The sequence below is a fragment of the Haliotis asinina genome, chromosome 6 (assembly GCF_037392515.1).
Source record: "Haliotis asinina isolate JCU_RB_2024 chromosome 6, JCU_Hal_asi_v2, whole genome shotgun sequence".
NCBI classification, from domain to species: domain Eukaryota; kingdom Metazoa; phylum Mollusca; class Gastropoda; order Lepetellida; family Haliotidae; genus Haliotis; species Haliotis asinina.
In genome coordinates, this window is record NC_090285.1 from 69,939,174 (window position 1) to 69,962,162 (window position 22,989).

The window sequence follows — 22,989 nt, forward strand, 5'->3', positions numbered from 1 at the left end:
AGTTATAATGGCAGTAAACAATAAAATGGCAGTAGAGTTACATTGGCAATAAACAACAGAATGGCAGTACAGTTGCAACGACAGTAAACAACAGCATGGCAGTGCAGTTAGAATCACGGTAAACAACAGAATGACAGTACAGTTGCAATGAAAGTAAACAACAGAATGACAATAGAGTCTCAATGACAGTAAACAGAATGGCAGTTCAGTCAGAATCACAGTAAACAATAAAATGTCAGTATAGTTAGAATGACAGTAAACAACATAAACGTCACAACATAAATAAGGTTTAGAAACGTTCAGCGTGTGAACCATTTCTAAAATTAGTGTTTCCTTGATGACCGAACGTAACAACTGCTCTCAACTCTTTTGAATTGCTATGTACCCTATGCGTATAGGCGGATGGTATCGCTGCGGTCCTTATCAATCACGGATCAAGAATAACTGTTTAGGGTGGCAGTCTTCCTGTGCAGTCTGCATTATTCCGGGCCAACCTGATTTCAGCCGTTGAATATTTCATAAGCAACTGGACAAGAGATGAAGCAATAAGCTCATGTGCTTTGCTAGTGGCAGAAACAGCTCTTGGTAGAACACTTGTGTCCTAAGTTTTAGGACATCCTCAGCACAATCTCCATTTGCTGATGGTATGATTAGGACTATAATATTAATATGCATATTAATGAATTATGGATGCATTGCAGTTGTTGGGTCTCCGATAGCCACAGTCAGGTTTTAGCCATGGAGGTGCCATCTCTTGAGTCACCAGTGTGTGGGTATATAGCATTTTTATTTGTTCAACAATATGAACTCCTTGTCGCAATTAAATAGAAACTGGCTCTGCTATTTAGACCCGAAGTCGTGAAGTCTGATTTCACGTCCGTCAGTCCTGGGTTGTACATACTGCATTATAGAGCTGTTACTGTGATAATCTCAGCAATACAAGAAGCTCTGTTTGGCGACGCTTAAGGTTGCATAAAATAATTGAATGTTTCTCGGGCACATTCTTTTCGAAAGTGACGAGGTCGGTATAGGACGGGGTTTTTTTTTTAAATTTTTTTTTATAGAAAAAAGTGACAAAGGAGGAACACATTTTTCTTTTTCTTTAAGAAATACAGCTTTGGAAGTTTAGCACGTGTTAATAAGTTTCAGATTCAGTCACACTCGTTCTTACAGACACTCAGTCTTATAGTGAACTTAAATGGATGATCGGGACGCGGCCAAGTCAAATTTATTTTTTTAATGGCAATAAAAAATTGTTAGGCGCACAAATAAAAGTGACGCGCCGATGCCCGAGGAACATTTCACTTGTTTTATTTAGCCCTACTGATGAAGTGTCACAATAATGACCGTCCATCTTCCCACAATGTTTCGGGTGTATTGAACAGGTGCTTGGTGTCTCCTCTGTTTACTCTCACCTGGTTCACTTTGAACTAATTTCTGTTCATTTGTAAACCTACTGAATTTTAAAATACAGATGTTACTTATGTAGCATGCTTGTTGTTATGTATTGATTTTACACAGAATCTATCTCGTACATATGTCTTTTACTTCAGCATGGGTGTCAACACAGAACAGTGTATCAATATTATTAATGTTTCAAGCAAACCTAAGACATTATCTTAATATCTCATTACAAGATAACATGTTTCTTTAAAAAAGATAGCCCTGTTGATATTTTTTATGAAAATGATTGATCAAATTAGTAGACAGTGTGTGCATTGTTTTGCCGTCACATTGTGATTATAGCTTATAAAATATCGATCGTTTAAAATTGTATGTAGTTTGTTTACTTTAATGCAATTTTTTACTGCAAAACTTGTTCGTTTGCTAGCATTATTTGGGTTAACAAATATGTGTCAGTATTAGGGTGGCAATGTTACCCCCTCACCAGGTGTACGTTGTAGTTTCATGTACATTATAATTTATAATTGACTAATCATAAAGTGCAAAGTGCAACCCTTACAAAGTCATTGTATCCTATGCAGAAAATCGCTAGAATGAAACGGATGTTTGTCATGAAAATGTCACCGTTCATCAAAGGGAAACGTCACACTCGAATGTACCTGCTGACACGTTTCGTGGCTTCAGATTTACATAATACTGCATTAGAATTTGTCCGTTATTTTTTTCTCGTATTCGAGGTTATATATACAGAGATTATGGATTATAGAAATTATATTTAAAATATTTATAGAAATTATACTTAATAAACGTTTTCTGCTGTCGTTACATGACAGGATTAACGGGATTTCTTCTCCCATTATATAAACATATTTTTATCCCAAATCCTGCTAATAATAGATATTCATGGATAAATATAACTTCTTCAGTCTTTTCTTAGATTGACCAATGTGCAGCAGATCGGGAATGTCTATGAAAACATTACTTCACAGTTTGCAAATCCCTGGTATATAAACACGCGAGCCGGTGCCTTTTCAGCTTCTGATAGCAGCGATGCTTCTTGACGGTATTTGGGTCACCCAGTTATCGGGTGTTCGTACGTGTAGTCTCTCGAGAGAGTTTGAAAGCAATTACCTCCCCTTAAGAAATTTCGACCAATACACGACAACATTAGCTGCGGGCCTGAACGAAGACGACAACATGGCAGCGGGTAGTGTTCTTCCCACCTATCAACGCTATGTAAATGGTGTGCCTGTACCTCAAGGACGCAAAACACTGCGTTTAAGGGAGAAATACATAATATTACTAGTGTTTTTAACATTTGGGATAGTATGTTTTGGGGCATTTTTCTTTTTACCAGATCTCCGAGACCGGGTTACAATGGACGAAATGAGAAAACATATCCAAGAAGCTGGAAACGTCATATTTTTCCCACAGGCCGAACTGGGGGCTGATGGCCACCCTCTTGTTGGGGCGAAAGTTTTGAGGCATGGAGATATGGTTGATCCTCACAAAATAGTTGACAAGGCGGAACTTCGAAAAAAAATCGATGTGGCATGGGAACAGCAAAAAATGAATGAAGCACTTGGAGAAAGGCTAAATGTGAAACCCGTTGAAGCTCAAGAGATGAAGGACAAAATTCGGGAAGAAAAAAATATAATCTTGATGAAGAAGAAAGAAGAAGAAGATTTAGCAAAGCAAGAAGAAATAAAGAAACAGCTTGAAGTTAAAAAGGAACATGAAGGGCATGCTTTGCCTGATGAAGCTGCAGGGGGCTCTCATGATGATGAGGAAAACAAGATGAGGAGAGAGAAAGTGAAGGAGGTAGGCTTTTTGAAAACTTTTTCACATGTGCTTGGTCAATAGACCAAATCAGTCTGTCAGTCAACACTAGTGCATGCATCAGTTTTGGACAGCCAACAGATGGAGCGCAATTTGTGGATTTGTCAAATTTATATCCAGGGTCAAATGATGCCTCTGATTCCGAGAGTCTGAATTTATGTGCTTCAAAAAGTGCCATTCACATTGGCTATATCTTTTACATATTGCTGCAATTTGATGTGTACCATTAACAAAACAATTACGGTCAAGACAAAAACAATTGTAGCAGATCAAGAGGGAATGCGATTGGACCCCAGATCAGTTAAATCTCGGCACCTCATTCACGAAACCTACATCTGCTTGAAGATGAAAATTTGCACAAATTTCCACACTTTCATACATTTGTTAAATCATTACCAATTAGATGACAACAAATAATCAATACTGGGCATTGAAGTGGTACAGTCTGAGAAAACTTAGACTCAGAACTTTTCGTTTCTCTCCACTACTGAGTCTAACAAACCCTAGTACTAGTAGGAAGTCGCATCAGGTAACCTTAGAGATTGATCAATCAGAGCACAGCTTACCAAATTGTGAAAGTGGACATCCACATATACCTTTTGAACTTTAACCTGAGAAAGGTATGTACCCGAATGATTTTGAATGCTATTTTCCAAACAATCGCTACCAGGTAATATACATGGAGCAAGATGTTAACAGTGATTAAGCAGTCGCAGAAAATAGCCTTTATGTCAATGTTCACGGATGTCTTGCGGAGATATTAGCAAATGGTAACCATGTCATCAGAAAGCCATGAGTGAGTTTAGTTTTACGTGACACTCAGCAATATTCCAGCTATATGCCGGCGCTCTGTAAATAATCAAGTCTGGACTAGACAATCCAGTGATCAACAACATGAGCATCGATCTGCGCAATTGGGAACTGATGACATGTGTCAACTCAGTAGTGGAGTGAAATGAAAGGTATTGAGACTAAGTTTAGTTAGACTGTTAGTTGGCATGAAATAATGCTGAAAAGTAGACAGGCAAGAGAACCATTTAAACAAAACTGACAGTGATCGGATTTTGTTAGGATTGACCAAAATACCCGAAATTGTTAGATTGAAAAGCAATATGAAGGATATTGCTGTCTTTGGTCTTAGATGTCCTTAAATTTGTCAAACATTTTAACATGTTTATTAGTTTAAGATGTTTTTAGGTTTCAAAAGCTCAATTGGAAGGCCTACTGTGCAATACAGTAGCTGTTAATAGTTGAAAATATTCAAGGAACAATATTTTTTTCAAACAAACAGAAATGAAAATCAGCGTCAGCAAATGCCTATCAGAATGAAATAAGGGTTTATTTCTTCCCCATGAGAACATTATTTGTTTTGAATTTTTGTTACAAAGTAACTGATTTAGTAACTTTAACACATAGGGAGGTACATTGGTTCATTTTGGAAGTAATAATTAACAAAACTGCAAGTTTAATTAAATCACTGGAAATGATAGCTAGGTATGTTTTAACCGTATTTTGTCATTTAGTAAACATGGAAAGATAATAAAATAAGTGACAATCTAATCATTTATAAGTAATGACTTAAATGATTGACATATCACTCAGGGATCAGGATGCAGATTCATATCATGGCAGAACAGTCACTTGGTACGAACTTAGTTTGTTGGCTCCTGCTTTAGCATGTCTTTGGTTTTTAAAATAACATATTTACCCATAAGGTTATTCTGAAAGTGATAACTAGTATCAAACTCTTTGTAAAGTTACTTCAAAGTCTAGAGAATTAAAAAAAAATGGTCACTCCCTGGGCAGTAGTGGTCTGTTTGGAAAAGAATAACGTATAAAATTCGCAGCTGACTATTCTTGTAACTGGAATGAATACTGAAATATATAGTTAACCCAGATTTGATGTAATACTTCTCAGAAATCATTAGGTTTTGTGGAGGTTACCAATGTTTGAAGACAGAGCCATTATTAGATGTTGGTTTTGGACAAATTGTTAAAAGCATGGTGGTGGTTAATTGGAAAATGAGCTTCATATTAAATTGCACACTGTTTTATAGTAGGTGAAAGCTTCAGAACATTTTCATGTGTGTTTTCCGTAAGTTTCATTTTGACTTTTACCAAATTTGTTAACAACTTTCATATTTTTTATGACAGTAGTTAGTATCTCTGAAAAGGAAATTAGACAGTCTAAATAAACTAGGCTCAGTGTTATTCGTTACCTTCCTATACTGAGTCTAATAAGCCCTAGTAGGAGGTCATGTCAGGTAACCTTTGAGTGATCTATCACCATCCAATCAAGCGTGAGATGTCTGAAGGAGTTCAGTTTAGTCAATCCAAGAACAGTAACTGTTAAGATTTTGGCAGGACTTGCAAATTCCTCGGTCACTGACTGATCTCTTGACAAACAGAAGTCCACATCAAACACAGACCTGCACCTAGGGCTTTCTGATGACATAGTTATCATTTGCTAATGAAAGTAATAATTCAGCAAGCTGACATCCTTGAATGTTGAAAAAGCACTATTTTCAGCGACGGTTTGCTGACTGTTGACAGTGTCGTAGCATGCTCCATGTGCCTCACTCAAAAGTGATCATTCGGAAAATAGCATTTGGAATCATTAAGGTACAAACACTTTTGAGGTTAAAGTTAAAGATATGTGCGAATGTCCACTGTCACAATTTGGTAATGGTAAGCTGTGTTCTGATCAATCAGCCTCAAAGGTTTCCTGACAGGACCTTGTACTTGGGTTTGTGAGACTCGGAGGAGTGTAACAAATAATACTGAGACAAAGTTTAATTAGACTGGAAAATAATAATTAGTGTTATGTCCTCTTCGGATATGGTATCAGATCCAATAAAACAAAGATTATTATGGTTTAAGAGTATGCTGAACTTGGTTTGGAAGAAAGTACACTTCCCACTCTTGATCAGCGGCTGGCCTGGATTATTTTTCATCAGACATTTAGCTCATTTTCACTCACCAATTACAATCTGTCAACTAAAATATATTAAAAATAAACATTATTCACAAGTGACAGACACCAAAGTATAGTAAGCAGAAGTCATCAACAATGTTCTCAGTCAAGTACGTTTCACAGGTGGTGCCACCATTGTGATTAGTCCGTAGTTGTCCTCCCTAGCGTCAGAAACAAAGTGGGCGAGGCTTATTAGCATGATTAGCAAGGACACTAAGTAATAGATTCTGTTAAGCAAAGATGAGATTTGATGGATTTGGTGATCATGGAAATGAGGCTGTGTTACAACGTGTTTTATCATTTATATCAGTTTGCTATTATCAAACAAGCAATGCTCAATACTGTGGGTAAAGTAAATTTATTCATGTACAGGAGTATCCATACAGGCTGATGTTAACTGATCCTTACACAGTATGTGTAAGGTCAGTTGGAAAAGTGTAATAGATGTTCACACAGTAAGAATTAATGTAAGCACAATGCAGAATTTACAAGAGGGAAATGAAACCTGTAAAATTATCTGATGGTTTCTTCGTGTCATAAGGAAAGTGAAGTATTGAGGTGACGTGATAAGTGTTAATGCTGTTATCAGTATGATACCCTCCAACATCTGAATGCTGATCCAGCGGGTTAGAACCATTCCTCATGAAGAGTAAGGTAACAAAATATGATGACTCAGACCTGTTGTCATATCAAACAATATTGTATCCCGATGCAAAGCCCATGATCCCATACATTGCTATACAACCTGTGTATCATGAGGTACCCTAAATGCTAAGTAGCATACCCATGTTGTTGCATTTTCTGTAGTATTTCCCAATATTCCCAAGTGGTTTGTGATAGCAGAACATTCACAGTGTCCTTCCATATACATACTTCGATCCCTGAAATTAGTGAAATATATCAGTCATTGCTTGTTTTTCCTTTATAAATAAAGAGTTGCTTTAGTTCCTTGTTTAATGCTGCAATCAGCTATATGGCATGTGTGTAAATAATCCAGTCTGGACCAGACAATTCAGTCATCAATAGTATGTGTATCCATATACGCAGATTGGATATAAGTTTGCCACCCTCCTACTTGGACCCTCACTATGGACCTTCACACCATCTTTTCAGGTTCAGACCTAGGTCACATACTGAAATTGTCTTTTTGCGTATCAGTATCCTTTTGTGGATTTTTTTTATGTGTTGGCAACAATGGCATTTGTGAAACATGAGCTTGTTTAACACTGTCTGAATTAATGTTTTCTTAATTGAAAAAGGAAGACATTTATGATATTGATGGCTTACTTTGTGATGTTTTTATTGTTGTAGAACTGAATGCTCTCTTGAACCACTGCATTATGGTAAAAACTATGAATACATCTGCACAAATTATCACTAGCAATCTTCATTTTTCATTCTCGAATACTATAAATCAGGTGATTCAAGTGACAATGAGGGATTCACCAGGCTGATGTGTTTAGATGGAGGTTTGTTGATCTGTAGTGCACATGCACTGGATGTTGCTTTGAACATAACTCAGAGAGAAAGTATTTTTATTTCAGTTTGTAAAAATCTTGTATACGTGACCAAATTTTGAAGTTTTCATTAGCCTTTTTGTGGAATATTTTGAGTACAGTCTGTTTATCAACATAGGTTGCATAAGCCAGTTTCAGCCAAGTCTAGTGCCAGCACCTGTGCAGCTGTCAGTTGTTACTTGGGTCTTTTGGATCACAGTGTTGGATATTGATTTGTCAACTGAAAAGTATCTTGGTAGTCAAAATAGTTATGCAGTGAGCCATTTCTTTCATGTAGATTGATATTTCTTCAAAATAATGCTCCACATGAATTAAGCTGATCCATTAAATGTTTAAAAATTGATTTTTTGGCCTACTTGACCATAGTACATGTGACATGTGTAAACATTCCTCTGGAAGTTCAGTGGTAATTTAGTATTTAAAATATAATCTTTTAACAGTACAGTAGCCTCCAAAATATGCTCATAGAATATCATCATCATCATCATCATCATCATCATCATCATCATCATCATCATAATACCCGTGAAGGTCTGGGGTAGAATAGGCCTTCAGCAACCCATGCTTGCTATAAAAGGCAACTAACAAGATCAGGTGGTCAGGCTCATTGACTTGTTTGACACATCATCAGTTCCCATTTGCACAGATTGTTGATCACTGCATTGTCTGGTCCAAACTGAATTCTTTACAGACCACCGTCATATAGCTAGAATTTTGCTGAGTGCAGTGTAAAACTTCTCTCTCTCACTCATTCACTCACTCAATCATCGTCGTGGTGTTGAACACACTACTGTATACTGTATACAGTATGTTCATTTTGTTTATGTTGTTTGTTGTTTTGCAGATGATGAAACATGCCTGGTCTAACTATGAGAAGCATGCTTGGGGAGCAAACGAACTTCGACCCATCTCAAAACGAGGTCACACTGCCAGCATCTTTGGAACCCTGTCTCTGGGAGCCACAATCATTGATGCCATTGACACTCTTTACTTGATGGGCATGACTGAAGAGTTCAAGAGGGCCAGAGACTGGATTGCCACGAGTTTCCATTTTGATGGGGTAAGTCCACATTTGGGTCTTCTTATGAAAGATCAGGTAGCCATGTGATTAAAGCATGTCATGTTCAAGGCCCTTGTTCAATCCATTTCAAGGTACAGCGTGGTTGCAACAACACCTGGCAGACAGGGATGTGGCAAGATGCCAGGTGGGACTGAAATCATATATATCACATCATTCTATTTAAGTGACAGGTGTAGGTAGATTGGAAATGCATCTACCTAATATCGCCACATAGAGTGGAACAACGTGTATAACACTCACCGCTTCAAAATTAAAAAAAAATAAATAATTATAAGCCCAGTCCATAAAGCGACCCTGAATGAAGCAGGTCATCAGATTCATGAGGCAGTGAGACTTATTCCCTTGTTAGACTGTCAGTTGCCTTACTGTGTAGGTCCAGAAACACCTGATGTGTCACATACATGGAAGATGAGGACTCTGTATGAAGGTCAATCAGCTTTCTTTACTTAGCGGAAATACTTCACTTTAGTGCAGGATGAGAGATGAGGACATACTGACAAGGGATTCATCTCAGTTCATGATACTGCATGGCACTGTTATAAATGTTTTTTTTCTGGAGTTTGACCTGAAAGTTAAATGCTCAGATGACTGCCGACATTGCTAAAAGTTGCACAAAATAATGCTCACTCACTCAGGAAATTTATATGGTAAAATCAAGTGAAGGGTGCAATCAGTTTTGAGTGCAGCGTACAGTCAGTTCGAATGAATGGTACAATCAGTTTGAGTGAAGGGTACTGTCAGTTTGAGTGAAGGGTACATTGAGTTTGAGTAAAGGGTACAATCAGTTTGAGTGAAGGGTACAAACAGTTTGAGTGGAGGGTACAATCAGTTTGCATGAATGGTAATGTGTGTGAAAGAGTTACGTAATTGTTGTTGTCCAACTGTTCAGTATTGTTCACTGCAACATTTCATTGCTTTGAAGGAGCCCCCCTACCCCACGCCCCTTTGCCTGTTAGTTATTGGTATTCTTGTGAACTGTGTAAAACGCTCTGATGGAAGTCCAAAGATACAGCAGCACAGCTAAAGCATCTCATAGGCACCTTCATTTTCCATGAATGTATGGTTTTGTAGGGTGTTGCTGTGTTAAAATCGTGTTCTTGCACAATTACCAGTTCATGTAAGTCCCATTATCTTGAGTTCATGTATTTCCTGTAGTCATGGTAGTTACCAGAGACTGATATAGTTTAACCTGGTTTAACTTACACCTGTCACCATTGCAAGTCAGCAGACTTCATTCTATATTTCCGTTACAGTCAGTATTTAGGGCAATGAATATAAATCACAGGTTCTAAGTTCTGACAAATATTAATCATGTCAATAAACATGTTAAACATAACAGTTCAATAGCTTGAGATTGTCTGTGTGGGACCCAAATGACCCTGTCATTTATGCTGCTATAGTGAATGAGCCTGGCAAGTGATTGAGCCTGGTGACTGAGTGAGTGAGCATTTTGAGTGAGCACATTGGGCATGTGACAGAGCATGGTGAGTGAGCCTGGTGAATGAGCGAGCTAATGGTGAGTGAGCCTGGTGACTGAGTGAGCTTAATGGCAAACAGGGATAAGCTGAACCAGCAAAGAACACCTAATTTCAGACAGTGAACAAACCCATTTGGTTTCTGAAAGGGAGAGTAGATATAGGATACTGCACGTGTAACGCATGGCAATGAAATTGATTCTGCATGTAGCTACACATTTGATCTTGGACAACAGGGGACCCCTTCTTTTATAATGGCAAGTGCCACTGAGTGACACTCTTACATACTAATAGAGGTCAGTTTAAGGTTGGTGCTTGACTAACCTTGTTTGCCAGTAGCATATGGGTGAACATGATGAGTGTACATGGTAGATGAGTAAGCAAACATGGTGGGTGAGTGACCATTGTAAGTGATCATGGTAAGTAGGCAAGTCCATGCTGGTGAGACGGGTGGGCATAGTTATTGAACAGGCGTAGTGAGAGATTGAGTATAGTTAGATTGGTGAGAGTGATTAAATACTCACGGTGGAATAGGCAGTGCCAATGCTGACCATATAGAGAGTGGTTTAGTATTGCCACACTCTCCTTGTGTGTTTCTGTAAGTCAGTCTTATAGTTATATATGCTTTCTTTTTGCAGTCCACTGAATTATCTGTGTTCGAGACCAACATCAGGTTTGTGGGTGGCCTACTAGCTTCCTACGCTCTGTCAGGAGACCCGGTAAGATCACCCTTTTGTTTCTTGTCAGACTTTAGCTATCCTGAAAAGAAAACGCACCTTCACTATCAAAAGTAAGAGGATCTGAGGTTTGTTGTTACCAAGGTGATGAATTGTTTTTATTTGTCTTATTTGTCCTAGTTTGTTTTGTGCGACAATGATACAACACAATAAAATTCTGCTTAATGCACAGTTGTGTCCTGAAAAATTCTGATTGTGAAATGCAAGTATATTCAGAGCTTATCACAGGATGCTAAAAAGCTGTGGCTGTGTCTGTTCTGATAAGCCTATCTTAGTTGTGTCATGTGCCTTGACTTATGCTTTTATTCTGATAAGACCTCTTTAGACTGCACCATTGTCATTCCAATTGGGCAGTCACCACAAATGAGGGCAAAGGGCTTTAGTTTGTTATCATGGAAATGAGTGTTCTCATCACCAGTCAGTGAGGCATTCACTGTACAGAGTTGTGTCCCTTTGGTGGACTAGAATGCATAGCTGTAGGTTTGAATCCCAGCTTTGCTCTGTTTAACATTATTGGTCTGTCAGTACCATGAAATCATGGATTTCACCAAATAATTGTCAAAAAGTCTAAGACCTGCATCTTGTCAGACATTGCAAATTTGTCAACATTTTTCAGTAATGTTTTTATTTTTCTGGAGTTTCACCAGCTGCATATGTGTATTTATTACAAGGTAAAAACACTGGGAACAATCATGACCATTTTCTGTATATTGTAATTCAATTTACAATTTGATGAAGTCAGTCAATCTTGCATCCACTGTGGAAGTTTGTTTGCTCCAAAATGTCAGGACCTGTCACCATTTCAGTGTGTCACCTCGCAGAAATGTCTCGATCTCACTCTCAGTCCTATCTCACCCCTCAGTATTTTGCTAACATGACACATGAATTGGTGAAGGTGATTATGGCTCTGTCAGACAGCACAGATTTGTTCTTCATTATTTCATGTGGCAATGGCCTAGTGGTTAAAGCGCTTGTCATGTCAAAGACCCTGTTTCAATTCCACACATGGGTACATTATGTGAAGCCCATTGCTGGTGTCACACACAGTCATATGGATGCAATATAGCTAAAAGCCTGGTAAAACTAAACTCATGCACTCATTATTTCATGGTGAGCTTTTCTGTTGTTCTGTTTGAGGCTGCTGAGATATCAGATATCACGTAAGAACCACCTTTTGTGGTGTGTCTGTCAGGTGTTGTCGAGTACACATAATAACTGAATTTGTGTTTGCTTGTTCAACATAATTTTGGTTTTGTGACATTTACTGATAAACCAGAAACAGTTCTGATTTTGTTTCACTATCATCAACATTTTAGAACTTTTGTCGTAAGGAAATGTTAGATATGTCTGAAATCTCTTACAGTGAGAGATTTATCTCAGTCACCTTGTCAGTGAAGGAGTTATCTCCTCTTATCTGATACCACCTCTCTTGAGTGCTACAGTTTGCCAGGACATTTGGTTCAGCTTTTAATGACCATATACGTTTATTTGAAAGTAAAACGCTTATGTTTTGTGTCTTCTTCGTGCGACAATAATATACCACTTTACCCTAGCAGAATGATAAAATATTTTATTGTTCATTGCTGTGTTATGAACCAAGATCTCTTCATATGTCATATGATATTTGACCTGGGTCATTTTACCTTTACATCCACAGGCTCACTGGCTGGGATGTTGCTAAACTATTCATAGTCATCTACTCACAAATACTATTCTATAAAATTACTTAAATATTGTTTTATACAATGTAGATCATAGTTAATCCCTCACTGTGCCACCATAAAATTAATGGAATATTGTTTTGAATAGTAGTAAACCATATTTGCTTGCTAACTCACTCACTCACTCACTCACTCACTCACTCACTCACTCACTCACCACCTTCTGACAGACTTTTGAGTCCATATGGTGGAGGCAGGATGAGTATTGATTGCAGCGTCGTGTCCTCCGTGGGGGATATCAGAGTTTCACACTCACATAGACAAAATCAATAGTATTTTTCTTTCTTTCTGCAATGCATTACCACTGCATCTGTGTCCCATACATTTAACCTTGAGAATGAGGTTATTGTATCTGTCATTTGTCCTCTGGGAAATCTTCTGGAGTGTTTGAGGCTGATGGGGCATATCTGACACTGGAACATTTTAGGAGTTAGCTCACTGGAATGGTCAAATTCTTGTACCTTTGTAAGAGAAAGAGATGTATGCATCAAATTGTGTATATTTATAATAATTGGGTTTGTTGCAGTAAATTTCTGTTGTGGAAAAGCAATAGACCTCTAAAGTTGAACAGTCAAAATGTTAACTCAAATGACTGAATCAGTTGATTCCCCGCAAATTCCATACCCCAGACTGTGTTTATAGGGACATATGAATACGTCTATATTTGAACTTATTGAAGAACACTGTTAATTTTTATCCCCCCTGCATGTAAATTGTAATGCGGGGGGATAAAGTTGATGACTCATCCGTCCATAGTCATTTTGTTTCCAGAGCATAACTCAGAAACCGTTCAATATTTTTACACCAAACTTGATAGATATAGTAATCTCTGTTAGTCTGATGGTGGGATGGGCTTCGTTTCCAGAGCAGACTCAAAAACCGTTCAATATTTTTCTGCAAAACTTGGTCGATATGTGTTGCAGATCCCAAAGTGGTGCCTTTTGTGATTTATTAATTTCTGGGTTTACATGGAAACAATTCAGACTTTGTCTCAAAAGTGAGAGATGTGTTTCGTTTCTGGAGCAGAACTCAAAAATTTCTTCATATCTGTCAGTAAAACTTGGTAGATATGTGTGGCAGACCCTAAAGTGGTGCCTTTTGGTATTTACAGTTTTTTTATTTATTATTTTCTCGGTTCCATGAACATGTTGCAGAGTTTGTTTCCAGAGCACAGCTCGAAAACTATTTCGTATCTTTCAAAAGACCTTTTTATTTCTTTTTTGTTTCTTTGCACATTTTTTCTGGGTACTGGTCACATGCTACATGTTGTAATCGACAAAATGGTAGGTAACAATTGCCAGCTGCAACCCAGCTGCACCAGCCTAATTCCAAAACTTCAGCTGTGGAATAGTGTGTAAAGCATCAGAGGTTTCAGTGTATATAAATTTGATGTAGTTACCACGAAACCATAGCAACACGAAGACAAAGCTGATCCCTGTTTACGTGCATTGTCATAGCCAAGAAGTGTCTATGAACAGCATTGTTTCAGTGCCATAGCTTTTCAAAGTGTATGAGAAAGAGGAGCTGACATATGTATGCTTATAATGTTAGACTCATTGTTGATGTATTTCTCAAAGATTGACTTGCACCTTGTGCAGGTCAGACTTATTCTTGATGTATTTCTCAAAGATTGACTTGCACCTTGTGCAGGTTAGACTTATTGTTGATGTATTTCTCAAAGATTGACTTGCACCTTGTGCAGGTTAGACTTATTGTTGATGTATTTCTCAAAGATTGACTTGCACCTTGTGCAGGTTAGACTTATAAGTAGGTTCATTTCAAAAGATCTCGGCAGATATATGAGACAGGGCCCAGTTTCACAAAACTCTCGTAAGCCTAAGGTCTCGTAACTTTTCTCGTAGCATTTGCTCCTCCTATGTTACAGTATGCCAGGTACAAATGTTACGAGAAAAGTTACGAGATCTTAGGCTTACAAGAGTTTTGTGAAACTGGCCCCAGGTCTTTAAATGGTGACTTTTTCTGATTACAGATATATAACATTTATATTTTTCAAGAATTCCATGGAAGCAATTCAGACATGGTCTAAAAACACAATAAGTAACTGTCAGTTGATTTGTCCTTTCAAATATGTGGGGGCCGGGAGGATATGTCATCTTCTGATGACTCTTGTTTAATCCTGAAATTTGGCTGTCCAAACAAACTCATTAGGGACAAATATCCTTAGGTGAATACTTCAAAGATTTATATGGGAAGCACTGAGGACCCATTTGAGATCATCGACATCTTCATATATCTGGAATACAATAGGGATCCATGTGGGATAAGCAGAACTCTAAGCTGATACATATGGAATATGTCAAGCATTCATGTATGATACATCTAGGACACATGGGATACATCTAGGACACATGGGATACATCTAAGACACATGGGATACATCTAGGACACATGGGATACATCTAGGACACATGGGATACATCTAGGATATATGCCACTATGTTGGATACACAGAGCATAAGTTTATCAGATATTAAGGATAAGTGTGGAATACATCAAGCATACATCTAAGATACATGTAGAATACATGATACATACATCTAAGATACATGTGGAATATGTCATGCATACACATCCAGTGTCTGCTCTGGCTTAAATTTTCTTGGGATCCATTGGACCCCTTCACTTGAAAATTAGGGGTCCAAAAACAAATGGAAGGGTCCATATTTTCGTTTGTAATATAGCATTAACAACAGAACACAGTGGTTGTGAAGATTGTCATTCAGCACTTTGGAGACAACTGTAGACATGTTCTGTCTCAAAGATGAAGCTTGAATAGCAGCCTTCATGTGCCTGACCAGAGTGGAATGCCTATAATTATGGCAGCCAATAGTAAATGCATTGGTCTTGCCAAGTGATCTCTCAAATCTGAATCAGCTGTACTTTGTAAGCCAGCCACTTTGAAATCGCTTTTAACTTTTTGTTTCTTTTGCAAAATTTCATTTTCTGTGTCGATTTTTTCACCAGTTTTCTCAGCTGGTAATGATTTCTGAGTGGTAGTATTGCCAAACCAACTGACTAAACTTGCCTGAATATGATGGCTTGTCATCACGGGAGCTATCAAATTTACGCAAACGTAGTAAACGACTTCCTTATAAGGATGTGCCGTATTTCACGGAACAAGGTAAATAACAAACTTTCGTGAACGATGATTATATATTCACTCACTCTGACGAATTCAAAGGAAAAAAAACACAGCAAATCTGTTGTAGAATATCAAAATATTTAGAGTCGATAAAAGAAAAACAACTCACATATTCAAGTTTTTGCATTTATTCTGTTTCGCGTCGTTACCCCGTTCTGACGAATACCCTTGGCATGCTTGGCTATTTTTAGATTGACATGAGGTCGTGATGTTTTCAACCAATCCCCAAGCTAACCAAATTACGAATGTTGCCGAGCCCTTCGAAAGGTATCATCTGATTGGCTGAAGAAACCTACGGACCACACCGTACATTAATTTATTTAAAACCGAAATTAGAAGTAAATCAAGTAACCTGTTTGTGTATTGGTCGTGAAAAGTGCGAGACAAATAAAACTGGTTTTGTTTAACAAACGGAAGAGTTTATGAACCGGAAATATTTATAAACATTTCACAGTCGTCTTTGACACGAAATAACCCAATATGCTAGGACATGTACACACAGATGTACGTTTTTGATTTGTGATAGGAAATTAATACTGCTTGAGTCAATGCGTCCACAAAACCCACACATGTTACGCTGATGGGTTCAAACTCCCATTTGTGCGTCAAAGACGCAGAAAAGCGCTCTGCAGCCAACAATGCACATCTAAGATACATGTGGGATAAGTGAAGCATACATCTAAGATACAATTGCAATATGTCATGCATACATCTAAGATACAATTGGAATATGTCATGCATGCATCTAAGATACATGTGGAATACGTGAAGCATACATCTGAGATACATGTGGAATATGTCATGCTTACATCAAGATACATGTGGGATACGTGATACATACGTCTGAGATACATGTGGGATACGTGAAGCATACATCTAAGATACATGTGGGATATGTGATACATACATCTAAGATACATGTGGAATACGTGAAGCATACATCTGAGATACATGTGGAATATGTCATGCTTATATCAAGATACATGTGGGATACGTGATACATGCATCTAAGATACATGTGGGATACATGATACATACATCTAAGATACATGTGGAATACGTGAAGCATACATCTGAGATACATGTGGAATATGTCATGCTTACATCAAGATACATGTGGGATACGTGATACATACATCTGAGATACATGTGGGATATGTGAAGCATACATCTGAGATACATGTGGGATACGTGAAGCATACATCTAAGATACATGTGGGACACGTGAAGCATACATCTGAGATACATGTGGAATATGTCATGCTTACATCAAGATACATGTGGGATACGTGAAGCATACATCTGAGATACATGTGGAATATGTCATGCTTACATCAAGAAACGTGTGGGATACTTGATACATACATCTAAGATACATGTGGGATACGTGAAGCATACATCTGAGATACATGTGGAATATGTCATGCTTACATCAAGATACATGTTGGATACTTGATACATACATCTAAGATACATGTGGGATACGTGAAGCATACATCTGAGATACATGTGGAATATGTCATGCTTACATCAAGATACATGTTGGATACGTGATACATACATCTAAGATACATGTGGAATAGGTCATGCTTACATCAAGAAACATGTGGGATACGTGAAGCATACATCTAAGATACATGTGGGATACGTGAAGCATACATCTGAGATACATGTCGAATATGTCATGCTTACATCAAGATACATGTGGGATACGTGAAGCATACATCTGAGATACATGTGGAATATGTCATGCTTACATCAAGAAACGTGTGGGATACTTGATACATACATCTAAGATACATGTGGGATACGTGAAGCATACATCTGAGATACATGTGGAATATGTCATGCTTACATCAAGATACATGTTGGATACTTGATACATACATCTAAGATACATGTGGGATACGTGAAGCATACATCTGAGATACATGTGGAATATGTCATGCATGCATCGAAGATACATGTGGAATATGTCATGCATGCATCGAAGATACATGTGGAATATGTCATGCATACATCTGAGATACATGTGGAATACATGATACATACATCTGAGATACATGTGGAATACGTGAAGCATACATCTGAGATACATGTGGAATATGTCATGCTTACATCAAGATACATGTGGGATACGTGATACATACATCTAAGATACATGTGGAATATGTCATGCTTACATCAAGAAACGTGTGGGATACGTGAAGCATACATCTAAGATACATGTGGGATACGTGAAGCATACATCTGAGATACATGTGGAATATGTCATGCTTACATCAAGATACATGTGGGATACGTGAAGCATACATCTGAGATACATGTGGAATATGTCATGCTTACATCAAGAAACGTGTGGGATACGTGAAGCATACATCTAAGATACATGTGGGATACGTGAAGCATACATCTGAGATACATGTGGAATATGTCATGCTTACATCAAGATACATGTTGGATACTTGATACATACATCTAAGATACATGTGGGATACGTGAAGCATACATCTGAGATACATGTGGAATATGTCATGCATGCATCGAAGATACATGTGGAATATGTCATGCATACATCTGAGATACATGTGGAATACATGATACATACATCTAAGATACATGTGGAATACGTGAAGCATACATCTGAGATACATGTGGAATAAGTCATGCTTACATCAAGATACATGTGGGATACTTGATACATACATCTAAGATACATGTGGGATACGTGAAGCATACATCTGAGATACATGTGGAATATGTCATGCATGCATCGAAGATACATGTGGAATATGTCATACATACATCTGAGATACATGTGGAATACGTGATACATACATCTAAGATACATGTGGAATACGTGATACATACATCTAAGATACATGTGGAATATGTCATGCATACATCGAAGATATATGTGGAATATGTCATGCATACATCTGAGATACATGTGGGATACGTGATACATACATCTGAGATACATGTGGGATACGTGAAGCATACATCTAAGATACATGTGGGATACGTGAAGCATACATCTGAGATACATGTGGGACACGTGAAGCATACATCTAAGATACATGTGGGATACATCCAGAGTCAATGCTTGACCATATCTGTATCTGGTACACACCCTAGAACTTCTTCCTTTCTTGGTGTCCTTGTGACTTAACTGCATGTGTAATATTCAGCTCATGTGTAATATTCAGCTCTGTTAATCATATTTAATATGGCATTATTATCACTACATGGGGCCTGTGTTTCTGCTTGCACCATGATTGTCAGATTTACTACTGTTCCTTTTTTCACAAATGAACAAAGTGATATGTGGGTCCAGATTGTTCTTCCTGTATCTTGGTATAGTGGAGTCGAAACTCTTTAAAAATTAAATCTGGGACCTCATCCACAAATAAAGTACTTTTGCTAATAATCTCAGGCAGTTCTCAACAATCAGCTTACAATCACCATCTTTGATTTTTAATGACATGTGTCACTGATTGTTGCCATGTTCCACTGTTTCTTACCATGAGTCATTGTTTGTTACCATGACTTATTGTTTGTTACCATGAGTCATTGAGTGTTACCATGTGTCATTGTTTCTGATCATGAGTCAGAGATTGTTACCATGAGTCATTGAGTGTTACCATGTGTCACTAACTATTACCTTGAGTCATTGTTTCTTACAATGAGTTGTTGACTGTTTCCTTGATGCATTGTCCATGTGTAGTCATGAGATGGTGTATATTTTCAGATGTTCAAGGACAAGGCGAAACAAATTGCTGACAAGCTCCTCCCAGCTTTCAACACCCCAACAGGCATCCCACAGTCCATGGTGAACATCAAAACGTTAGTATATTTGGTATTTTCCAGTATAAGTCGCCTAACATGGTGCAGTGGATAGTGTTTGCTTGAAGAGTAGAAAGTGGTTCATACTGATATACAGTGGAAGCTGTCAAAACCAGCATCTGCCTAGTCCAGCAAGTTGTCACCATCGACATAAAATACAAGTCCCTTCCGTGGCTTGTACATTTACCATCAGCTCTGCAATGCGGCACGTTGCCTAAAGCGGATTATCTCCACAGTCTTAGAATATATCTTAGAATATGTTACTTGTCATTACCTAAGCTGGTGCATGTCATGCAGGGAGTGAAACAAGGTCTACCTGTAAAACTGCTTCTTTGTATTTCATTGAGGTAGTACTATCAAAATGATCTTGATCCAGACACGTCTGCACTGCTGAAGTAGTGCCAGAGGCTTGAATGCTACGTCAGACCTCATTTCATTTCACCTGTTTCACAAATGGTATGATCTTTGAGATGAACAAACACACGTGTGAATTGTGAATATGTGATATTCTTGATTTTGTATTGTTGAATATAATTAACTCACAAAAGAAAGTTTATCCTTAATTAATGTATTAATAATGAACATAATTGTAAATGCTGACAGTGGTAGCAGTCGGAACTGGGGTTGGGCCTCAGGTGGCTGCTCTATCCTGGCAGAGTTTGGATCTATACATCTGGAGTTTGCCTATCTGTCGGCCATCACAGGGGAGGATACATACCTGAAGAAGGTGAGTTCTCATTAACAAATAAGTGTTAGAAACTATGACTCATGGACCCTTGACGTGGGTGGCTATGTTCACTATGGAGCTGCTATTGGCCTCTAACCCACAGGCCCATGTGTCATTGTGAGAATTAAAGATTTTTCTTTTTAAATATAAAACGTTTGAGGTGACCCCTGACTTAAAATGCTTCACAGTACAATATATCTAGACAAGGCTGGACACCGGAGCACCCCACCCGCCTGCTTTGGCGATCGCTACGCTACCATTGCATGCAATTGATTAAAACTTCCTCTAAACATAATCATGGGTGATTGGCCTATCGATCACCACTCATAATGCATGCCAGTTCTTTAGTGTTATTTCTGCAAGTCGATTGAAAACCCGATTTTGACCCTCAACTGAATTATCTTGACATAAATGGTGGACGATAGCGCAAGGCCTGATAAGGCCGCATAAAGGTGGTGTGGTCAAGGCAAGCCCTCTCATTGGTCAACGCTTGCTATCATCCACCATATGTGTCAAGATCGTTTAGTTGATGCATTTCAAGTCGGGGTTATCTCAAACTTTTTATTTTTATAAAAAAATCTTTAATCCTCGCAAGGACACAATTACCTGTGCTGAAACCATATTGTTAAGGGTTAGTATGACAGTTACATTTGTGGCTGTGTCAACACATAGCTATGATGGAGGTGTTGCCAGCTGTCCAATGCCTGTATTACCTCGTCCCTCCTAAAGCTGACACTCATGTCATGTAACTGAAACAGTTTTCACAGCTGCCGTTAGTTAACCTCACCCACTCACAGCTGCCAAGACCTTGTGATTGTTCAGAGCACAGCTTACTGGTGTGTTTTACATATGTTTTCCTCTTTAGGTATTGTTTTTTACTTCAACTGATTGCCTGATCTATTACAGATGTTAATTGGTTGAATTTCGTATATCTTACAGTAAAATACATTTATAACGAACTCCAAGGGACCACTGACATTAGTTTGTTATATTCGTAGTTCGTTATTCACGAAAATCCAGCATGCCTTTCATTACTTGGCATCGGTAGAGCTGTTTTAAGTTAGCAATGATGTGCTGGTTCATAGGCTGAATCTTTGATGTCTCCTTTCGGTGGCAGAAACACAAGTTCAATATTCGGAAGTTAACCAATCACTGACGAGGTCAGGGTTGACTGATGAACTTTCACCGTGTGATAATTTAGCAATGATACCGCGGCGCTGGTTAAATCTGTTAATCCAGGCTGTGCTCAAAGTGAGCACCGCTACTTGGCAGTGTCACTGATTGAGTTTGCTCAGTTCGTTATTCACACCATTAATTTCGTGGGACTCATGGGGATTGCAAATCACTTCGCTATATCCGGAAAGTTCGTTATAGAGAATTCGTTATTCACTACTTTTTTATTTGATAACATATAGTGGTTTATGCGGGACTTTAAAAACATTTCGCTATAACCGTCTATTCGTTATATCCGTGTTCGTTATTAAAGTGTTCTACTGTAGTTTAATAGTTTAATCATCTGAAACTGGCCTTCAGTATGTACCATGCCACTAGCACATGTCAGTTGACACTGTCAGCCAGTTAGTTGTATACAGAGACCAGACAAATACCAGGGGTTTATTCAAACAGCTTTGCAGACATGTTGGAGGTAATTAAAAAGTTGCATTACACTTCAGACAGGAAAGACTTGAAGCTTTCATGAACTACTACTAGAACTACAGAAATATTCAAATTTAAAGCATTTATACAAAGCTCATGTTTTTCTAGTCGTGCTAAGTTCCATGTAGTTACCGGAAACATGGAATCTTCCTAACTCCATGTATACTTGAAAGGAGTGAGTCTTCTTTCTAGTAAATGAAGTTGTGATCTGCACAGTTGAAGAATCCATGCTTGTATCGGAACTAAGACCGTTACAATATACTCACATATTTGGTGAATCAAACTGTGACCCTTCAGTGTCAGTTTGTTATTTGTGGTCACCAGAACTGAATATGAATAAATATGTACAATATTTTTAATGGAGCATGTCTCACGTGAGCCCTTATGTCCTTTTTTCAAAGTGAGATGTGCAAGAATGGAATATGTACTAGCATTGCAGTAGTGCATGTCATGTTAGTTTGCAATGGCTGTACATTGTACTGTGGACTAAAACTATTAGTCTACTACATACCAAAGTTGAGCGTCATGTCAGACCTCTGGTTATTACTATGACATATTAACAGTCAACATGGGGATTCGATATTGTGCATCAATTAATGTTGTATTCCTTTCGTATTCATATTCGTTACCCAATGATCGTGATACACATCATATTTGCGACACCGTGTATTGGTTGCAGCATAGTGTATTGGTTGCAGCATAGTGTATTGGTTGCAGCCCTCATTGGGACAGTTGTGTAGTTGATCAGCTGGCATGTCCTCCATGATGTAGTGAGACTGACCAGTGCTGGGGATTGCATGTGGAGTAACTGGTCATGAACTTGACAGGGGTAATTCTTATGTGATTTAT

At 38.1% G+C, this 22,989-nt stretch overlaps 1 protein-coding gene across 1 annotated transcript in view; it reads left to right on the top strand.

Moving 5' to 3' along the window:
* The first annotated feature begins 2,583 nt into the window (after nucleotides 1–2,583).
* Nucleotides 2,584–22,989, top strand: part of LOC137286491 (mannosyl-oligosaccharide 1,2-alpha-mannosidase IA-like) — a 31,914-nt gene continuing 11,508 nt past the window's right edge. The window contains exons 1-5 of the mRNA XM_067818391.1: nucleotides 2,584–3,225; nucleotides 8,579–8,794; nucleotides 10,929–11,009; nucleotides 19,663–19,757; nucleotides 20,361–20,484. Of these exons, the coding sequence (XP_067674492.1) occupies nucleotides 2,602–3,225; nucleotides 8,579–8,794; nucleotides 10,929–11,009; nucleotides 19,663–19,757; nucleotides 20,361–20,484 (1,140 nt within the window). The 5' untranslated portion in view covers nucleotides 2,584–2,601. The remainder of the gene's footprint in view (nucleotides 3,226–8,578; nucleotides 8,795–10,928; nucleotides 11,010–19,662; nucleotides 19,758–20,360; nucleotides 20,485–22,989) is intronic.